Source organism: Sprattus sprattus, assembly GCF_963457725.1.
Source record: "Sprattus sprattus genome assembly, chromosome: 6".
Classification (NCBI taxonomy): domain Eukaryota; kingdom Metazoa; phylum Chordata; class Actinopteri; order Clupeiformes; family Clupeidae; genus Sprattus; species Sprattus sprattus.
In genome coordinates, this window is record NC_137925.1 from 18,000,886 (window position 1) to 18,021,701 (window position 20,816).

Here is a 20,816-nt window from a genome sequence, read left to right on the forward strand (position 1 = left end):
TTGCAGGATCGGGTTGACTAGAAACTGCTACTGGGGCATCGCAAGCTTCGCAAGTGGTGTATATGTGAGTGCAAGTGCTCCCCGTGACTGCTCTCTCCAGATGGAAGAACCAGAGGTTGACAGGAGTCACTGGATGCCTGGGAAAAAATACAGCGCCATTTACCTTTTGGTGTTAACATGCATGTATCTGCCTTGCTAAAGCTCTGAAAATAGGGAACCGGAAGTATTATAAGAATATAATCTCCATTTCACTCGGAATGGCTATAAGAAAAGACATCTGTTATAACTATTGTCTTATGTGGTTAAAGTGTGAACGGCATTATAAGTCAACATTGGTGTGATTGTTAAGACCATGTAAAACATGGGAGATAATTTGGCTTATTTCTGCAAGACTTACTGGCAGAACGTACGCAGCAAAAATGTCCTTAACGTGTCAAATGCTATCAAAGACTTCTAATCTTCACTTTAAAAACATACATGTGTATTGTCATGATGTCAGTCATTTTTTCATCTTTTTCATCACCTTTTTCTCTCATAGTCTAACATGGGGGAATCTTGAGCCATTGTGACGTCACCCACTCTCTAGGACTAGACTTTATTTCTGTAACACGGCGGTGGCATCAAAATAAATAAATGACTAGCTGGGCTGAGAGTTTCAACCTCCTCTTACACAGCCAGTAAGAGACAGGGTTAGCACAACACACACAGCCATGGAAATGTAAAAAGCAAGTGAAAGTATACAAGACAGCTTGATCAACAACTCATTCGCGAACACCATTGCTACAATATGCGAAGCAACAAGCCTAGCCCCATAGTAAAACAATATAAGCAGCTAGCTAGCCTAAGCTAAGCTATTAGCATACATGCTAGCGGGAGCTAACATGCAACTGGCACACAGATTAAATGTCTGTGCGATTATTTCAACTGCCATACTGGAGATTTCGGTTCACTACCCCAAGTTTTCGCAAGGTACATTCCAGTACGTTTCAGACAATAAAACCAACCGACACCAAAGAATTTTTAATTTTGTACACATTCTGTTCCAAAGACAACCATACTCATGAGCTGCCTGTATTCCAAAGGTTTGCCTTTGCAAGAAGTAGGCAATCTATCTGGCCAAAATCGACAATTTTAACAATCCCAACCATCATTGAGCCAAATACACCTCTAGGCTACATCAATTAAAAACAGCTGTGTAGACCACAGCGATTTTTCAATGTAATTCACGTCTGTCTGTAGCTAGATTTAGAACAGTGCATCGCGTTTACATACCTGTTTTCCGTATGAACAAGCCACCGCATTAATTCCCATATTGTTGCAGAGATGTTTCCTTTTACCTAGATCATAATTTCTTATGAAGTGTATCAACACTTAGCTCAGTAAGTCAGTATAACAAAACTCTGGAACTATTATCACCATGACAGCTGAAATGTTTGTGCAGTAAATATGCAAGTTCCATTATACATCTGATTTCCACAATAGAGAGACAATAAATATATTTACATTTGAAGCAAAGACAAGATTTATTGCAGCCGCAACCCACACAATTAAAACAAGCAGATTAAACTCAGCAAATACCGCACAATTCAGGTGAACTCATGGATTAACACGACCTTTGGAGATAAATTACACATACACAATAACACAAATGTCACTTGGAGCCTATTTTAAGACTTCTCCAAGCTAAATGTAACACACTAGACCCTTTCACAATAAACAAGCAAACAAAAACAGAACAACAAAGACACCGTCATATGTCTAGACGTCAGTGGAGCCAAATTATAATGGTTGAGCTTGGTTGCCATGTCTGATCTTGTGTGTGATGTTATGGCTGCAACGTCAAAGGTCATGGCCGCAACAGAGCAAGCACACTCTCGCAGTTCGTTCACGAAACGCATTCTAGTTCCTTCCCAGGGGTCTACAGCTGTGTGTCATGATGCTGGCAGAGATTGCCAGCAATTGCCAAGTATTGGGACATTGGCGGCCTCTGGTGGCCAAAGGACTTGTTATTTGTGTTCACATGTGTCTTTGTTTTCATTGTGTTCCCTCACCTGTTTCCCGTTATGTTCCCTCACCTGTTTCCCATTGTGTGCCCTTCCAATATGTGCCTTCATCTGTCTCGTATTTTGTGATTTCCTCTTCTGTTAATTAGCCAGGGGGAAATACCTGGCTTATCCCTCTGGACCTTATCTTTCTTTATGTTTCTTTCTCATGGTTTTTGGTAGTGCTCTCAAGCACTTCGTCTTTGTAAGACTGTGCGCAGGACAGTGCTAGCTAGTTTCGGGTTGGTGTCGTGCTGCGGTTCTCAAGCCGCTTTTGGGTGAGTGCTTCTACAAGTAGCCTTCCGTGTTTTTGCTTTCAGTTTTTTCCGCCTTTAGAATGAGAGCTACCTTTTGTAGCTTCCTGAGTTTGTTGTCTTTTGCCTTTTGCCTCCATCTCCTGTGTTTTTTGATTTTCGCCGTTTAAAGTAGCTTTTGTGTTTTTTGAAACTTTTGTGTGAAAATAAAGAACAACTTTCGACAACATCTTGCAATTGGGTCCTCTCTAGCACACTGGGCTAAGCGCTGGTTCACGAATCTAGCAACCTGGGTTCAATCCCAGAGCGATCCTAATAAGAGTGACTATCAATTCATCCAGCAGAATTCCTTACAGCAGACGCCAGGACTCTGTATATAAATGTGAAGATTCTATACAAAAACATATGGTTTGTATTATTCAGTGTTGGAGTATATTTGAGGTTCACACAATGAGAAGGCAGAACAACGGCAAATTCATTTACTCTCACAATACACAATATACAGTAAGTAGAAAGTGTTATTGTTTTTATTTTGCTACAGCAATGTGTAATGCCGCCACTTAGTGAAATTTAATGGAATGACAACATTCTTTCTCATGTAGAATAAAATTGATCTCATTTACTGTTTGACAAACTTGCTATTCCTGGATTGCGTATTAGCAGAACAGATTTACTGCGCCCTTTTCTTTCCACCACAACCAATCCAGTGGATAACAAGTCTTGCTAAGCACACACTGTTTATTTTGAGTGACTTAACAGAAGTGGTCATAACCTTTTGCTTTCGGCTCATTCAAAAGACCAATTGATCAGAATCAAAAACAAATGTATTTGGCTTTTGCCTGTAGAGTTTATGCCTTTGTCTCAAGACTATAGTCTCTCACAAGTCTAAACAATTTCCATATCAAATTTCCACAACACACATTCAAAGTTTATCAGGGTCAAGGTACACAAAAAATCAGCAACTTAACAAACAGTTAGAGTGAAGCAGAGAGATGGAGTGTGAGAAAGGATATAAAAAACAATTGGATGGAAGTTCAACAGAGGGAGAGAATAAGTGAAATTATGAAAAGGGAATGGACATAGGGTCGGAGGAGATGTTAGAATGATCGATGGATAAAATGGAAGATAAAGACATGGCATGGAAGAAAAAAGAAAATGGAAGGGAGGATAGAGGAAGTCAAAGTCAAAGAAGGCTGACATACAAAAAAGTTGAAAAAAGACTGGGAATTGTCAAAAAAGGCCTAATAAAAGGTTGAAAAAAAGAGTAGAAGAAAGGAAAGAAGATTGAACAGGAGTGGCTATGGATAATGAGATAAAGAGAGAGTGAAGAGGAAAAATATTGATAGAAGGAGAGAAAATGGAGTGAAGCAGAGCAATTGAGAGTAAGGGAGGATAGAGGACTGTAAAGTCAAAGAATGCTGACAAAAAAAAATACATACCATAAGAGCCATGCGCTAAAGTTAGAACGAAGTTTATACGATAAGGGGTTCGAGGCGAATCAAGCGCAGAAGTTTGGTACAAAGAAAAAGAAGTATAAGAAGCCTAAGAATAACAATACAGGCATTTCATGCACTGTTATAATAGCCAGAGTGTACATTGCTGATAGATGCCTGGTAAATCAACACCTCTGAGTCACCACCATTTGTACTACCCATCCTCTTCATTCATCAATGACAGAAGCATTATAAAACAACATCAGCGTTCCTTTCATGCTAGGTTTGTACCTCTTGTTGCAGTAAAAACAACAACCAGTAGGGGGAGGAAGTTTCTACATGTCCATGCAACTGTTACTGTACTACCACTACCACCACTACTACTAATGCTACTACTTCTACTACTACTGCCACTGCCACTGCCACTACCACTACTACTACTACTACTACTACTACTACTACTACTACTACTACTACTTCTACAACTACCACCAGTACTGCTACTACTGATATTATTATTAATAATAATAATAATAATAATACCCAGAGTCTACATTGCTGGTAGATGCCAGATAAATCAACTACTCTGAGTCAGCACTATTTGCACTGCCCATCCTCTTCATTCATCAATGACAGAAGTATTATTAGGCAAAACCATTTCCATTTCCGTCATAATCCCTTGCTGAGTCTGTGCCAAAGAGAGTGGCATGCACCCACACCCTTACTTCCCCTTCATTTCACTTCCTTCCTCAAAGATAAAATCATTTCCGACAAAATAACTCCTAGAACAGGACTCTGAGAACGATCTACAAGGTATAATCCAAAAAGGGGCAGAGAGTGGCTGGGTTGAACAGTATTGTGGTGGTGGGTGTCAGCCAGGTCTTTCTGCAGAAATGTTTGCTTGAGGTGAGCTACGTTAGTATTAATATGGTTATAGAGGCAGAGTTAGTATTAATATAAATATAGAGGCACTGTTAGTATTAATATATTTATAGAGGCAGTGTTAGTATTAATATATTTAGAGGAGCTGTGTTAGTATTAATATAGTTATCGAGGCAGTGTTTGTCAGGGCTCCGCAGGGATGGGACCTGAGTTGCTGGATTTATGATCCAGCGTTTAGCCTACTGAGGCAGTGAGGACCCAATTGCAGGCTGGTGTTGACACTTAACTTTCTTTATTTTCAAAAACAGAGATTATTCCAAACAAAGGTGATCCAACACACAGAAGATAAATGGTAACTCCAAAACGCAACAAATCAAGAACAGGGCAAAAGGCCATAAACTAACCACTGAGAACTAATGTGCTTGAGAGCACTACAACTTAATGTGCTTGAGAGCACTACAAACTATAGTGCGTGAGAGCACTTCTAGCAACCAAAGACAATCTAGCAACCCAATAAAGTGCAGGGAAACTAGCCAGGAATTTTATCTCCTGGCTTATTGTGACAATGTAACACAGGGCACATAATGGGACACAGGTGAGGGCACACAATGAGAAACAGGTGAGGGCACACAACGAGAAACAGGTGAGGGCACACAACGAGAAACAAAGGCAAATGTGAACACAAACATCGAGTAAAATGTCCTTTTGGCCACTTGATGCCGTCAATGTGCCATCGCCGCCCAATGTCCTGACAGTGTTAGTATTAATATAGTTATAGAGGCAGTGTTAGTATTAATATAGTAAGAGGGGCTGTGTTAGTATTAATATAGTTAGAGGAGCTGTGTTAGTATTAATATAGTTAGAGGAGCTGTGTTAGTATTAATATAGTTAGAGGAGCTGTGTTAGTATTAATATAGTAAGAGGAGCTGTGTTAGTATTAATATAGTTAGAGGAGCTGTGTTAGTATTAATATAGTAAGAGGAGCTGTGTTAGTATTAATATAGTTAGAGGAGCTGTGTTAGTATTAATATAGTTAGAGGAGCTGTGTTAGTATTAATATAGTAAGAGGAGCTGTGTTAGTATTAATATAGTTAGAGGAGCTGTGTTAGTATTAATATAGTTAGAGGAGCTGTGTTAGTATTAATATAGTTAGAGGTAAAGCATACAGTGGGGGCGTGTAAGGGGGTTGGGGATCTTCATTCAAGATGGAAGGTGGGGGCGTGTAAGGGAGGGTGGAATGATGCTAGGTATGAAAAGGTGTGAATAGCAGGTAGGGATGCCTAACTGACTATGGCCATCTTAATGCTAATATGCCTGGCTTCAACCATCTTGTCATGGCTGTAGACAAATGCCAAGAATCAAGTCTAATGGCCCTGGCTCCAAACCCCTGGTGTGTCTCAGACTATGTGAAAGGATCAACTGATATGGCCTGGTATGTGAAACCTACCCATATCTAACAATAAGTAAAAAATCACTCACCAACATTCAAGTTTTCATTTGCAAACTCTTCACAATCATTCGATACGCCCAAGCTAACAATGAGCTTGTGATGCCATTGCCAATACACTACAGTGTGTCCAGAGGAATAAGTGATGTAAAATGCTCTTTAGAAGTCCCAGTTGGACTAGGGATAATGGTAATGGTCTTTAACCACAAAAACCCTTTACAACATTTGGTAATGTAGTCTCAGTAGGCTACTTTGATGAGGCCTGTAAATTCAGTGAGGTTAATGTTTGAGATGATTTTTCCCCTAATAATGCCCAGTGACGATATGCAAGGACCGCAGTTTTTTTTCAGGATTTCAGAAATGCTAAGATGCACATTTGGTCGATAGTGATGACACTCATACAAAAATGTGTTACAGCTTAAAGAATAATACCATTTCAGTAGCTCACCCACCCTCTCCACCTCTCAATCCTTCTCTCTCTCGCTATCTCCCCCGTCTCCATTATCTCTCTTTATAATATTCACTCATTCAGGTTGGGTTTGATTTGCATTACGTTGGATGCATTCATGGTTTCTCAGGTTTATTTGGTCATTCAAGTGTATTTGTTTTAATTGGCATCCAAGCTGAACGAAGTTCCAACACGTTGTTTTAGGCAGACAAGCAGAGTTTCCAACGGTAGGAATCACAGGGGCGGGCAAGAGAAGGAGAGAGAGAGAAAGAGAGAGAACTCAGACCTGGAGATTAAACACCACAGCTCCTTGGAGAAGTGGATATACTCACCGGTCTATTACTCCAGTGTCTGCTATGTGACAAGAAGAAACTATGGCTCAGTGTTACTCACTCTCACTCTTCTTCACCGCACTTCAATTTCAATTCACTTGGACTGAGTATCAGGTAAGTTTTCTTAAGCTGCCTTTTTACTGTCATTTCAAACACTGTACAAGCAGTTTCACTGTACTCACTGTTTGTGCATTTTTATGAGTAAATGAAGCTAAGACCCTATCCCCCCAGCCAAAAACAGAAGCTGCTGCTTAAGTCAATACTTTACCACTCCATGTTGTACTGTAGCTGTGCTTGAACACCTGGAAATAAAACCGCACTCATGCTGTTTAGTGTGCAATGGTCAAAACTTTCCGTCATAAGCAAAGTAAGAGTAAGAGTAAACACTTTACTTAATAATCTTAAAAACGATTTAATTCAATTTGGTTTATAAAGCGCCAAAACAAAAAAAAAATGTCTCAAGCCGCTTCACAGAGCCCAGTGCCTGGACCCTCATAGAGCAACCACAACAGTGACAGGGGCAAGAAAAAACTCCCTGTTAATCAGGAAGGAACCTTAAGCAGAACCACAGCCCTAAAGAAGTATTCAGCTCCTACTGGCAGCAAGTGGACCTCTGCAAGTGGACCTCTGACTAGTTGATGTGAAACACTTAGGAGTTCATAATAGTATTGACATTGAGTGCCACACTCGTAAGGTGCTACTGTTCTTGTGTTTGATGTTGTTTCATGATGCTAAAAATGTGTATACAGTTGGGGGGGATTTGGCTACCAGTTACTGTCTAGTTGTTTTGTCTAATCTTGTTCCCTTGTGGCTGGCACTATTGTATGTAGGAGGTCTATATGCTGTGTGTGAACTGGAATGCTTCAGTAAAGTGGCATGATGTACCGTCCATGGTGCCAATCTCCATCATTTACAAGCACACCAAAAGAAAAAACATATTTATGGTTAGCTATGGTAGTGGAGACTATGCCAATATATTGGCTGATATTTGACAGTATAACTATAAGTACAACAGCTAGCTAACCAAAGAGGCCCAAGAATGAGAATAAATCAGTTGAAAGCCAATGCAATATGTCAGTAAAATATTGAAAACAGGCAACTACAAAACATTCTCTTTCAAATGTATGCAGTGACAAACTTTATTTGCTCTTTTGGGCTACGTTATTAATTTTGGATGATACAGATGAGGAAAAAGCAGTTACTCCTGTAAACACAAAAGCATGTAACGGCTGATAATCTTAGAAAATAATACGATTAGGATATAAGAATCATCTTATTGTAAAAAGTGTGCAGCAATAATTCTATCATAGAAACATTAAGAAAGCGTAGGGAGATGTCTTAAGCTCACTACCAACTCTGTTTAACTGGCACAGTTTCCCTGTAATAATACTGCGTTCATCGCTCATCTGTCTTCAAACCATATGTGCATTTCTAACAGAATGTACAAGAGTACACCAACAGATAGCTCTCATGAAACATATTGATTAACACAAATCATTTGTGTTTTGGAGACACAAAGATTTAGCATTTGATTACATGATTTCTAATTGATTAACATATCATATTAACATATCATCAAAAGCCTTCAGAGCCGGGGATAGAATTGGCCTGAGAACAGCGAGGGCCAGGCTGTCCCCAGGCATCAGAAGAGCAAAACAAGAATACTCAAAAAAGATAACCAGCCACTTCAAGGACAGCAGAGATACGCGCAGCCTGTGGCAGGGCATCCAGACCATAACGGATTATAAGCCTGCATCACAGACCTGCGACGACAATATCTCTCTGCTCAAAGACCTCAACAGCTTCTTTGCACGGTTTGAAGCAATCAATGGCGCTGCTGTGGAGCGAGTGAGCGGCACCAAATTCCTTGGGGTGCACATCAGTGAGGACCTATCCTGGGCCACCAACTCTGCATCACTGGCGAAGAAAGCCCAGCGGCGCCTCTACTTCCTCCGCAAGCTCAAGAGAGCAAAAGTTCCCATTCCCATCCTGAACACTTTCTACCGGGCACCATTGAAAGCATCCTGTCCAGCTGCATCACTGTGTGGGGTAGTAGCTGCACTGAACACAGCAAGAAAGCACTGCAACGCATAGTGAACACAGCTGGTAAGATCATTGGTGCCCCACTCCCTTTCTTGCAACACATTTACACCACCCGCCTCACCCGGAAAGCTACCTCCATTGCGAGTGACACCAGCCACCCCGCACACAGTCTGTTCAGCCTCCTACCCTCGGGTGATGCAGTAACACTAACTATCGGTAGGCATATTTCTGAAGGCATGTCCAAATAGAATAATACATGTTTTTGTCCAGTTTATGTTTGCAACTAATTTATAAATGCTTTGTAAAGCATAGCAAGTCCTCACTTTAGATGGGCTCACACCATGTAGTCAACTAATCAGTAGTAACTCATGAGTTAATCATGAATTGAAGTGTTGTTAACTGCTTGTTAAAGATGCAGTAGCACTAACTATCCGTAGGCATATTTCTGAAGGCATGTCCAAATAGAATAATACTTGTTTGTGTCCAGGTGATGTTTGCAACTCATTTCTAAATGCTTTGTAAAGCATAGCAAGTCCTCCCTTTAGATGGGCTCACACCATGTAGTCAACTAATCAGTAGTAAATCATGAGTTAATCATGAAATGAAGTATTGTTAACTGCTTGTTAAAGATGCAGTTGCACTAACTATCCGCAGGCATATTTCTGAAGGCATGTCCAAATAGAATAATACATGTTTGTGTCCAGGTGATGTTTGCAACTCATTTATAAATGCTTTTTAAAGCATAGAAAGTGCTCACTTTAGATGGGCTCACATAATATACATTACTGACCAGCTGTAACTCCTGAATTAATCATGGATAACCTAATTGGTAAGTATTTGTAACATATGTATTAACACCCCAGCTATTAGTTGTGGCCTATTTCTAAATCATAACATTTTATTTAAGGCATGAACAAATGTAGGTTTAGATAGTCTGTTAATCATCAACTTCCAGGTTTTAGCCGGCCTTATACATTCCTAAGTGCCTAAATAATAATGGGAAAATTACTTACCGTAATTTTGGACAGCATTCCTTACTATGAACAAGCCATTAATGAGTGTGTGTACGAATGCTTTATTGATGAGAATTAACATAGGAGCTATACTTTACAAATGATGAATAAAGCATTTAGTAATAGTTTGTAACTGGTTTATAATGAGAACATGATTTAATTTATAAATAGTTGTTTTGGTATTAATAAAGTATAATTTATCTATTTACAAGCATTTTTTAAGGCTTATTTACTATGAACAACCCATTTATAATTGTGTGAAGAAATGCTTTACTAATGATACATTATGTATGAACAATAAATAACAAATTGTGAACAAACCATTATCTAATAGGTAACAAATGCTTAATAAAGGATGAATTGTGTGTAGTTATTATAAAGTGTTACCCAGTTAGTTTTCAGCTAAATGATCTGACCAATGAAATTGCCAGGGTGGGCTTTATACGGTGATGGACAGATGATCAACCAAGGCTTGAGTTGAATTAACGGTAGATTCGAAATCGTACTAATATGGCGGCGTCTCGGGAGCCTGTAAGTGGGAAATATTTTATGTGAATTAAGCTATTTACACAACATTTTTATGTCTACACTTGTGTATGTGCTACACGAATGTTGCAGAGTATTGTAAGTCTTAAATGAAGCTCAAGGCCATTATTGTCAAAAAGGCCAAAAATCCATTGAAACGCATAGTAGCTAGCTAGCCTCGCTGCTAATAAGTATAACGTGAGCATGCATGTCTCACAGATATTGACAGCGCATCAATTTTGAAAGAGGAACAGAGAAACGCGATCAAGGCATTTATCGATTGATAAGATGTTTTTGCCGTCCTTCCTACGGGATCCGGTAAAAGTTTAATGTATTAGATGGTCATACTACTTAGCTCTGATTGGTTCTAGGTATCCAATTGAGCGAAGAGGCATTTTTTCCCCTGGTTCGTAATACCCCATAATCACAGCTCAATGGAGCAGTATCAGACTCATATTCTGACTAGAATTATGACAGACAGATCTGCACCCCTACTCTCCAGGTAATAACATCAGTAGGGTTATAGGAAAAGCCAGAAGTTTGCCACTTCAGTTTGTATAGTGTGTACAGGGCTGTAGTGGAGGGTAAACGCACGTAAACTCCGTTTATGCACCTCTGGAATTTTGGAAATAGCGTTTACGCACCTATTAATAGTGTTAACGCATCTCAAAGTGGCGTTTACGCATCTCAAAGTTCTCTGCGCCTAGTATTCTGCCGTTGTAATAATCAGAAATAAATTTGGTTTCATTTTAAATCACCTTAGACTAAATTTCATATTGTTGAACATATGAACGCTGTATTCTGAATAATTTTTATCTGCACTGTATTATGGTCTGTGACCCTCCAATCCGTGCCTTGCGGCTGCGGCAACACCAATAAAGATCCAGGAAGTATATAAACACATACACGTTGTGGATAAGCTTTTTCGAAATGGATTCATTAGCCATGGATATCAGGCGATTTTTGAAGAGACCATTGAGAGCTTTCATTCACAGAGATGCCCACAAAAGGCCTCAAGATCAAAGTACGACTGAAATTCACATTTTTTTTTTACGTTGCTTTGGTTCGCACAACATCGCATTAAGACAGGGTCACACGCTTTTAATAACGTGCTTTCAAATACGATGATGCAGGTTACAAGGCAGCCTTCCCGGTTCAATCTAAATACGCCTAATAAAACGTAAATTCTTTCAGCAATTGAAAATGCATGATTAATTATCTTCACGCATATCACGCTAATTCATTGAAAATTGTCGACAGATTCTTTGCAAGCCAGTTAGACATAGCTAAGTGAAATGTTTTAGCTTAGCTATAGAATCTTCCATTTTCGCAGTCATGGTCAAATATAAGTGTTGAAGAAGAGCCTACATGAGTGTTCAATCCAACACAGTATATGAAGTCCTGACTGGTGAAGCACAGGAGAGGCATGAACCCCAGAGCACACCCATTGGTCCAATGGTTAAATAACAGGAGAAGTGTTTAATTGCAGCATGGTTTCTTTTTATATTATACTTTTCAGCTGTAAAACCCTGGGCCTGTTTCCAGAGGCCTTCATTTTTTATTTAGGTTCTATAGAGGTTCTTTATTTTGTCTCCCCCACCACCCGCTTCATATTTGTGATGCCTACACCTACTTTTCTTAACTGTTTTCTTGACATTTTATCACCTACAAACTCCAAACACATCTATTCACTGTCATTGATTTAATATGACTTTAACTGACAACATAATGGAATATAGCCAGGTCAGCCTAACAGAGTTGCGACACTTTGTGTTGCGTTGCTTCGCGCCGTGTTTCATTGGGTCGAGGACTGTCTGATCTCAAAATTCATAGTTTACCCACCTCTAATTTTACCACTACAGCACTGAGTGTGTATACAGTATATATACAAAATGTGTACAGTGTTTACATATCGTTAAGTGCACTTTTGAATTGTTTTTATTGTGGGTTTTTAATGTCCTGTGTTGCACTGTGGTCCTTGAGAAACACCATTTCATTCTCTTCATCCCCCTGTTTTTATGCCAACATGTGGGACTAAGCCTCGCAGCTTTATAATTGACAACCGCGGCGAGGTGAGCAAGGTGGATCTGGACCATCTCCAGGGCAATGTCACGACGGTGCTGCTGCCCATCCTCTACCTCGTGGCCTTCGTGGTGGGCCTGCCCTCCAACCTGGTGGCCCTGTGGGTGCTGCTATCCCGCACCGAGAAGCAGCCATCCACCATCCTCCTCATCAATCTGACCATCTGTGACCTGCTACTGCTGGTCGCGCTGCCCTTCCGCATCGCCTACCACTTCCATGGCAACAACTGGACGCTGGGCGAGCCCCTGTGTCGCCTGGTGATAGCCGTCTTCTACGGGAACAATTACGGCTCGGTGATGAGCCTGGCACTGATCGCCTTCGACCGCTACCTGGCACTGGTGCACCCGATCGGCGGGCGGGCGCTACGCAGCTACCGCTTCTCTGTCTACATGTGCATAGCGGCCTGGGCGGTGGTCGTGGCCGCCATGGCGCCCCTGCTGGCCACTCAACAGAGCTACACGCTGAAGTCCCTCAACATCACCACCTGCCACGATGCGCTGCCCATGCACATACAGGGCAGCTTCTTCCTGCCCTACTTTGCAAGCCTGTTCACCATTTGCTTCCTGCTGCCACTGCTGGTGGTGGTGTTCTGCTACGGCTGTATCCTGCACACGCTGGTCAAGGCTGGCCGGCGCTACAACCACGCCGTGCGTGTCACCGTGCTGACGATAGTGGTGTTTCTGGTGTGCATGTTGCCCAGCAACGTGCTACTGCTCTCGCACTACTCCAACAAGGTGGGTGAGGACACGGCGGGCAAGCACTACTCCAACTTCTCTAGGGCTTTCTTTAGGGTTAGTGAGTTTGGCATGGCGAGGACACGTGAGTACAACCTCTACGTCCCCTATATGGTAATGTTGGCACTCAGCACCTTCAACAGCTGCCTGGACCCCTTCATCTTCTACTATGTGTCTGAGGACTTCCGGGAGAAGGCGCAGCAGATGCTGTTCTGCAGGAAGCCCAGACTGCTGTCCACCTCCAGCAAGCAGGACACGCGCTCGACCTCTGTGTCCTCTCGGTCCAAGGTGACACTGCTGTCCACTTTGGGCCAGGTGATAGTTATTCCTGAGGCCACCGTGTTGAAGGAGAGTATGGCCTGATTGCAGGGGTGCAGGATCGGGGTGACTAGAAACTGCTAATGGTGCATCTCAAGATTCGCAAGTGGTGTATAAGTGACTGCAAGTGCTCCCCAGTGACTGCTCTCTCTAGATGGAAGAACCAGAGGTCGACAGGAGTCACTGGATGTCTGGGAAAAAATACAGCGCCATTTACCTTTTGGTGTTAACATGCATGTATCTGCCTTGCTAAAGCTCTGAAAATAGGGAACCGGAAGTATTATAAGAATATAATCTCCATTTCCCTCGGAACGGCTATAAGAAATTACATCTGTTATAACTTTTGTGTTAAGTGGTTAACGTGTAAACGGCATTATAGGTCCATATTGGTGTGATTGTAAAGACCATATGGCTTATTTCTGCTAGATTTACTGGCAGAATGTACGCAGCAACAATGTCCTTAAAATGTCGATATGAATGCTATCAAAGACTTCTAATCTTCACTTTAAAAACATACATCTGTATTGTCATGTTGTCAGTCCTGAACACCTTCTGTAGATCTAGACCCTTGACAATTCCACAGTGATAATTCCTTCCCAGGGGTCTACAGCTGTCTGTCAAGATGCTGGCAGCGATTGCCAGCAATTGCCAAGTATTGGGACATTGGCGGCCTCTGGTGGCCAAAGGACTTGCTATTTGTGTTCACATGTGTCTTTGTTTTCATTGTGTTACCTCACCTGTTTCCCGTAATGTTCCCTCACCTTTGGCCGGGGAAACATAGCTAGGGAAAATATTTAACAGGGTAGGTCGGAATCTATGGAGCAGCACTATGGTTTCGACTGCGCTAAATACCAGGCAGAAGGGTTTTATTACTTTTATTATGATTTTAATATTTTAAGCCTATCGGAACATCAGGTTCTGATACGATGTTGACCAATATTTTATTGCTCCTGCTGCTTGCTCTTATTGATTTTATGTAAAGCACTTTGAATTGCAACTCCTGTACGAAATGTGCTATATAAATAAAGTCTTACTTACTTACTACTTACTTACTTACCTGTTCCCATTGTGTGCCCTCACCTGTTTTCCAATATGTGCCTTAATCTGTCTCGTATTTTGTGATTTCCTCTTCTGTTTATTAACCAGGGGGAAATACCTGGCTTATCCCTCTGGACCTTATTGGGTCGTTAGATTGTTTCTTTCTCATGGTTTTTGGAAGTGCTCTCAAGCACTTCGTCTTTGTAAGTCTGTGCGCAGGACAGTGCTAGCTAGTTTCGGGTTGGTGTCGGCCGCGGTTCTCAGGCCGCTTTTGGGTGAGTGCTTCTACAAGTAGCCTTCCGTGTTTTTGCTTTCAGTTTTTTCCACCTTTAGAATGAGAGCTAACTTTTGTAGCTTCCTGAGTTTGTTGTCTTTTTCCTTTTGCCTCTATTTCCTGTGTTTTTTGATTTTCGCCGTTCAAAGTAGCTTTTGTGTTTTTTGAAACTTTCGTGTGAAAATAAAGAACAACTTTCGACAACATCCTGCAATTAGGTCCTCTATAGCACACTGGGCTAAGCGCTGGCTCACAAATCCAGCAACCTGGGTTCAATCCCAGAGCGAGCCTAATAAGAGTGACTATCAGTTCATCTAGCTGTATTCCTTACAGTAGACACCAGGACTCTGTATAGAAATGTGAAGATTCTATATAAACACATATGGTATTCAGTGTTGGAGAATTTTTGAGGACCACACAATGAGAAGACAGAACAACGGCAAATTCATTTACTCTCACAATACACAATTTACAGTAAATAGAAAGTGTTCTTGTTTTTATCTTGCTGCAGCAATGTGTAATGCCGCCACTTAGTGAAATTTAATGGAATGACAACATTCTTTCTCATGTAGAATAAAATGTATCTCATTTACTGTTTGACAAACTTGCTACTCCTGGATTGCGTATTAGCAGAACAGATTTACTGCGCCCTTTTCTTTCCACCACAACCAATCCAATGGATTACAAGTCTTGCTAAGCACACACTGTTTATTTTGAGTGACTTTTACGTTAACAGAAGTGGTCATAACCTTTTGCTTTCAGCTCATTAAAAGACCAATTGATCAGAATCAAAAACAAATGTATTTGGCTTTTGCCTGTAGAGTTTATGCCTTTGTCTCAAGACTATAGTCTCTCACAAGTCTAAACAATTTCCACATCAATTTTCCACACCACACATTCAAAGTTTATCAGGGTCAAGGTACACAAAAAAACTAGCAACTAAACAAACAGTTTAATCAAAAGGGAGGGATGTTAATCAAAAGGGAGGAGATGTTAGAATGATCGATGGATAAAATGGAAGATATAGACATGGCATGGAAGAAAAAAGGAAATGGAAGGGAGGATAGAGGAAGTCAAAATCGAAGAAGGCTGACATAAAAAAAGTTGAAAAAAGACTGGGAATTGATGGACAGAGTGATCATAAGAAGAAAGGAAAGACAAGTGAGCAGGAGTGCCTATGGATAAAGCCAGGGTGATGAGAAAAATGAAGGGGGAAGAGAGATGGAGTGTGAGAAAGAGGAGTTGGAGAGGGAAAGAAAAAAAATGGATGTATGTTCTACAGAGAAGGAATGAGTGAAAATAGGGAAGAGATTGCACATAGGGGAGGAAGGAGATGTTAGACAGAATGATTGATAAAGTGGAAGATATAGACATGGCATGGAGGAAGTAAAGGAAACAGAAAGGAGGATAGAGGACCTCAAAGTCAAAAAAGGCTGAATAAAAGGTTGAAAAAAAGAGTAGGAATTGACAGACAGAGTAATTGATAGAAGGAAGGAAAGAATATTGAACAGGAGTGGCTATGGATGATGAGATAAAGAGAGAGTGAAGAGGAAAAATATTGATAGAAGGAGAGAAAATGGAGTGAAGCAGAGCGATTGAGAGTAAGGGAGGATAGAGGACTGTAAAGTCAAAGAATGCTGACCAAAAAAAATACATACCATGAGAGCCATGCGCTAAAGTTAGAACGAAGTTTATACTATAAGCGGTTCGAGGAAAATTAAGCGCAGAAGTTTGGTACAAAGAAAAAGAAGAAAAAGAAGTATAAGAAGCCTAAGAATAACAATACAGGCATTTCATGCAGTGTTATAATAGCCAGAGTCTACATTGCTGAGAGATTCCAGGTAAATCAACACCTCTGAGTCACCACCATTTTTACTACCCATCCTCTTCATTCATCAATGACAGAGGCATTATAAAACAACATCAACGTTCCTTTCATGCTAGGTGTGTACCTCTTGGCAGTTGCAGTAAAAACAACAACCAGTAGGGGGAGAAAGTTTATACATTTGTCCATGCAACTGTTACTGTACTACCACTACCACCACTTCTACTAATGTTACTACTTCTACTACTACTGCCACTGCCACTACCACTACCACTACTACTACATCTACCACAAGTACTGCTACTACTGATATTATTAATAATAATAATAATAATAATGATAATAATAATAATAATACCCAGTCTACATTGCTGATAGATGCCAGATAAATCAACACCTCTGAGTCAGCACCATTTGTACCGCCCATCCTCTTTATTCGTTAATGACAGAAGTATTATTAGGTGAAACCATTTCCATTCCCGTCATAATCCCTTGCTGCGCCAAAGAGAGTGGCATGCACCCACACCCTTACTTCCCCTTCATTTCACTTCCTTCCTCAAAGATAAAATAATTTCCGACAAAATAACTCCTAGAACAGGACTCTGAGAACGATCTACAAGGTATAATCCAAAAAGGGGCAGAGAGTGGCTGGGTTGAACAATATTGTGGTGGTGGGTGTCAGCCAGGTCTTTCTGCAGAAATGTTTGCTTGAGGTGAGCTACGTTAGTATTAATATGGTTATAGAGGCAGTGTTAGTATTAATATAATTATAGAAGCAGTGTTAGTATTAATATAGTTAGAGGAGCTGTGCTAGTATTAATAAAGTTAGAGGAGCTGTGTTAGTATTAATATAGTTAGAGGAGCTGTGTTAGTATTAATACAGTTAGATGAGCTGTGTTAGTATTAATATAGTTAGAGGAGCTGTGGTAGTATTAATATAGTTAGAGGAGCTGTGTTAGTATTAATATAGTAAGAGAAGCTGTGTTAGTATTAATATAGTTAGAGGAGCTGTGTTAGTATTAATATAGTAAGAGGAGCTGTGTTAGTATTAATATAGTTAGAGGAGCTGTGTTAGTATTAATATAGTTAGAGGTAAAGCATACAGTGGGGGCATGTAAGGGCGGGTTAGGATATTCATTCAAGATGGAAGGTGGGGGCGTGTAAGGGGGGTGGAAGGATGCTAGGTATGAAAAGGTGTGAAAACCAGGTAGGGCTGTCTAACTGACTATGGCCATCTTAATGCTAATATGCCTGGCTTCAACCATCTTGTCATGGCTGTAGACAAATGCCAAGAATCAAGTCTAATGGCCCTGGCTCCAAACCCCTGGTGTGTCTCAGACTATGTGAAAGGATCAACTGATATGGCCTGGTATGTGAAACCTACCCATATCTAACAATAAGTAAAAAATCACTCACCAACATTCAAGTTTTCATTTGCAAACTCTTCACAATCATTCGATACGCCCAAGCTAACAATGAGCTTGTGATGCCATTGCCAATACACTACAGTGTGTCCAGAGGAATAAGTGATGTAAAATGCTCTTTAGAAGTCCCAGTTGGACTAGGGATAATGGTAATGGTCTTTAACCACAAAAACCCTTTACAACATTTGGTAATGTAGTCTCAGTAGGCTACTATGATGAGGCCTGTAAATTCAGTGAGGTTAATGTTTGAGATGATTTTTCCCCTAATAATGCCCAGTGACGATATGCAAGGACCCGATTTTTTTCAGGATTTCAGAAATGCTAAGATGCACATTTGGTCGATAGTGATGACACTCATACAAAAATGTGTTACAGCTTAAAGAATATTAAAGCAACATTGTACAACACCGTAGGTACTCACTAATTCCCTTAGATCAAAGTTATTGTTCATGCTTCCCATGTGGACAACAACACATTGGTGGTGTTGTTACTCTGTTTGACAGGACAATAACCTGCACAGAAAAATGTAGTAAAACAGTGTATATTTTATAACATTTTCATTTTATCATGCATTGATTCAAGCCAAAAGGACAAAGTGTTTTATGTTAAGGACGTTAGAGCATGTTAAGCGCCTAGAGGCAATTGTATTGTTATGGCGCTATACAAATAAAATTGAATTGAATTGAAGTGAATTGAATTCCCAGTGTAGAGCTCAAAGGTGTTATATGTTCAGGACGTTATGGCATGTTCCCAGTGTAAAGGTCAAAGGTGTTATATGTTTAAGATGTTATAGCATTTTCCCAGTGTAGAGGTCAAGGGTGTTATATGTTTAGGATGTTATAGCATGTTCCCAGTGTAAAGGTCAAAGGTGTTATATGTTGAGGACGTTACGGCATGTTCCCAGTGTAGAGGTCAAAGGTGTTATATGTTTAGGACGTTACGGCATGTTCCCAGTGTTCAAAGGTTTTATATGTTGAGGACATTAGAGCATGTTAGACATTTGACATTTAGCAGACGCTTTTATCCAAAGCGACATACAGGGGAGAGAACAATCAAGCTACGAGCAATAGAGACCTAGTGTAACAATAAATACTATTTTACATAAGAAATAGAAAAAAGTGCAGGAATGAAACTGCTGTAAGTGCAGGTTAAGTACTAGTAGAAGTGCAAGTTGGGAAGGGAGGTGCTCTCTGAAGAGTTGGGTCTTCAAGAGCTTCTTAAAGGTAGAGAGGGAGGCCCCTGCTCTGGTAGTGCTAGACACCTCGTTCCACCAACGTGGAACTACGGATGAGAATAGTCTAGATTGCCGTATTTGCACAGACAGCAGTGCTATACGACACTCATTAAACGAGCATCCTTGGGGTAACATTTGCCCTTACAAGAGCATTTGAGATTTATTATTTTATGGCTATATTTTAGAAAATGGGGTCTGAATTTGGCTTTTTACCAAGACTTTTAAAAGAAACTTGAGAAAATGGTTCTCCGATTCTATATACTATGTCTATACTAAATAGACAGTGATTTTAGCATAGGACTTACTTTAGAACACAGGTTGTGAGTTAATTTGTGAGTGTATTTTAAAAAGAACACCTGCCCACTCAGTTGAACCAATTCACTCTCAGTCAGCCACAGATAATGACTGTAATGGCTTCTGATATCACAAATGTCACACATGTTGCCTGTTCAGGACATCTGGTAGCGTGAAGGCTATTTGATATTGACTAGGTAACTTATTTTAGCATCTGTTGAAAAAGCACTATATTCTCTCTATGGATTTATGTCTACCTATTTCAAAACAGCTGGTAAGGTTGTTGTGCTAACATACGTACATGCTTTCACTCTTCTAACAAAAGGTTCTAGTTTTGTCAATAGTGTAACAAAGTAGACTATGAAACTGTCCGACCACATATTTTTGTAAAGTTTATAGGACAAGAGGATGGTCACCCAGGGACAGTGTCAGTAAATGATTGTGCTGTAGAGAAAGTGCGTTAGAGAAACCACAGTGAAGCATTGCATCGCATGCAAAGATGTTATTAGCACGGAGTTCACTGAGGACACCAGAAACAGAAGACAGGTCCATGCATTAAGTTCCCATAACATCATTTGACCTTTCCTGGGCTTCATCTGACCAACAATAACAACTCTCATCCTCCCCTGCTCCAAAAGGGCTCTTCTTTCTGCTCATTGAAGAGGCACTGCAGACTAAAATATGTTTTTAAAGCTGTAAACTAAATTAGATGACTGAACTGTGCTGAAACACATTAATGCTGGTGTGAATATTGACAAGATTACAGTTTCCATAGAAATCAGCATTTCATGGGAAACCTTGTTACACCAATACTTGCGCAGAATTAGTCGTCCGAGATTTCCTGGAATGGACAACCCACCTCCGCCGGTCCCCGTCTGAGCACAAGTGTCATATCGTCATGCTGATCAAGACTCATCACTCGCTGGAGTTTACTAGGAATTCCTCCCTTAGAACTGTCACCATCATTTAAGACAGCTGAGTTTTATACTGAAATATGTTTAGATCCAAAAAATCATTACACACACTATTGTAATCCAACCAGTTAAATAGTGTATAGCTGCTTCATGTTTGTAACAGGGGGCTAGCTCTTATTTTTGTATTTATTTCTAACCATTAGTTGTAATTGGTTGCACAATGGTTGTTGTGGAAAGTGAAATTTCTCCGCTTTCATGCC

General features: G+C 40.4%; 1 protein-coding gene across 1 annotated transcript; it reads left to right on the top strand.

The window, feature by feature from the left end:
• Positions 1-6,880: 6,880 nt before the first annotated feature.
• Positions 6,881-13,598, top strand: LOC308367057 (proteinase-activated receptor 4-like; the record flags this gene model as incomplete). The annotated part of the gene is made up of 3 exons (XM_080840880.1): positions 6,881-6,952; positions 8,600-8,845; positions 12,459-13,598. 3 exons carry the CDS (start codon positions 6,881-6,883, stop codon positions 13,596-13,598), a joined length of 1,458 nt encoding a protein of 485 aa, XP_080697006.1.
• Between the last annotated feature and the right edge of the window lie 7,218 nt (positions 13,599-20,816).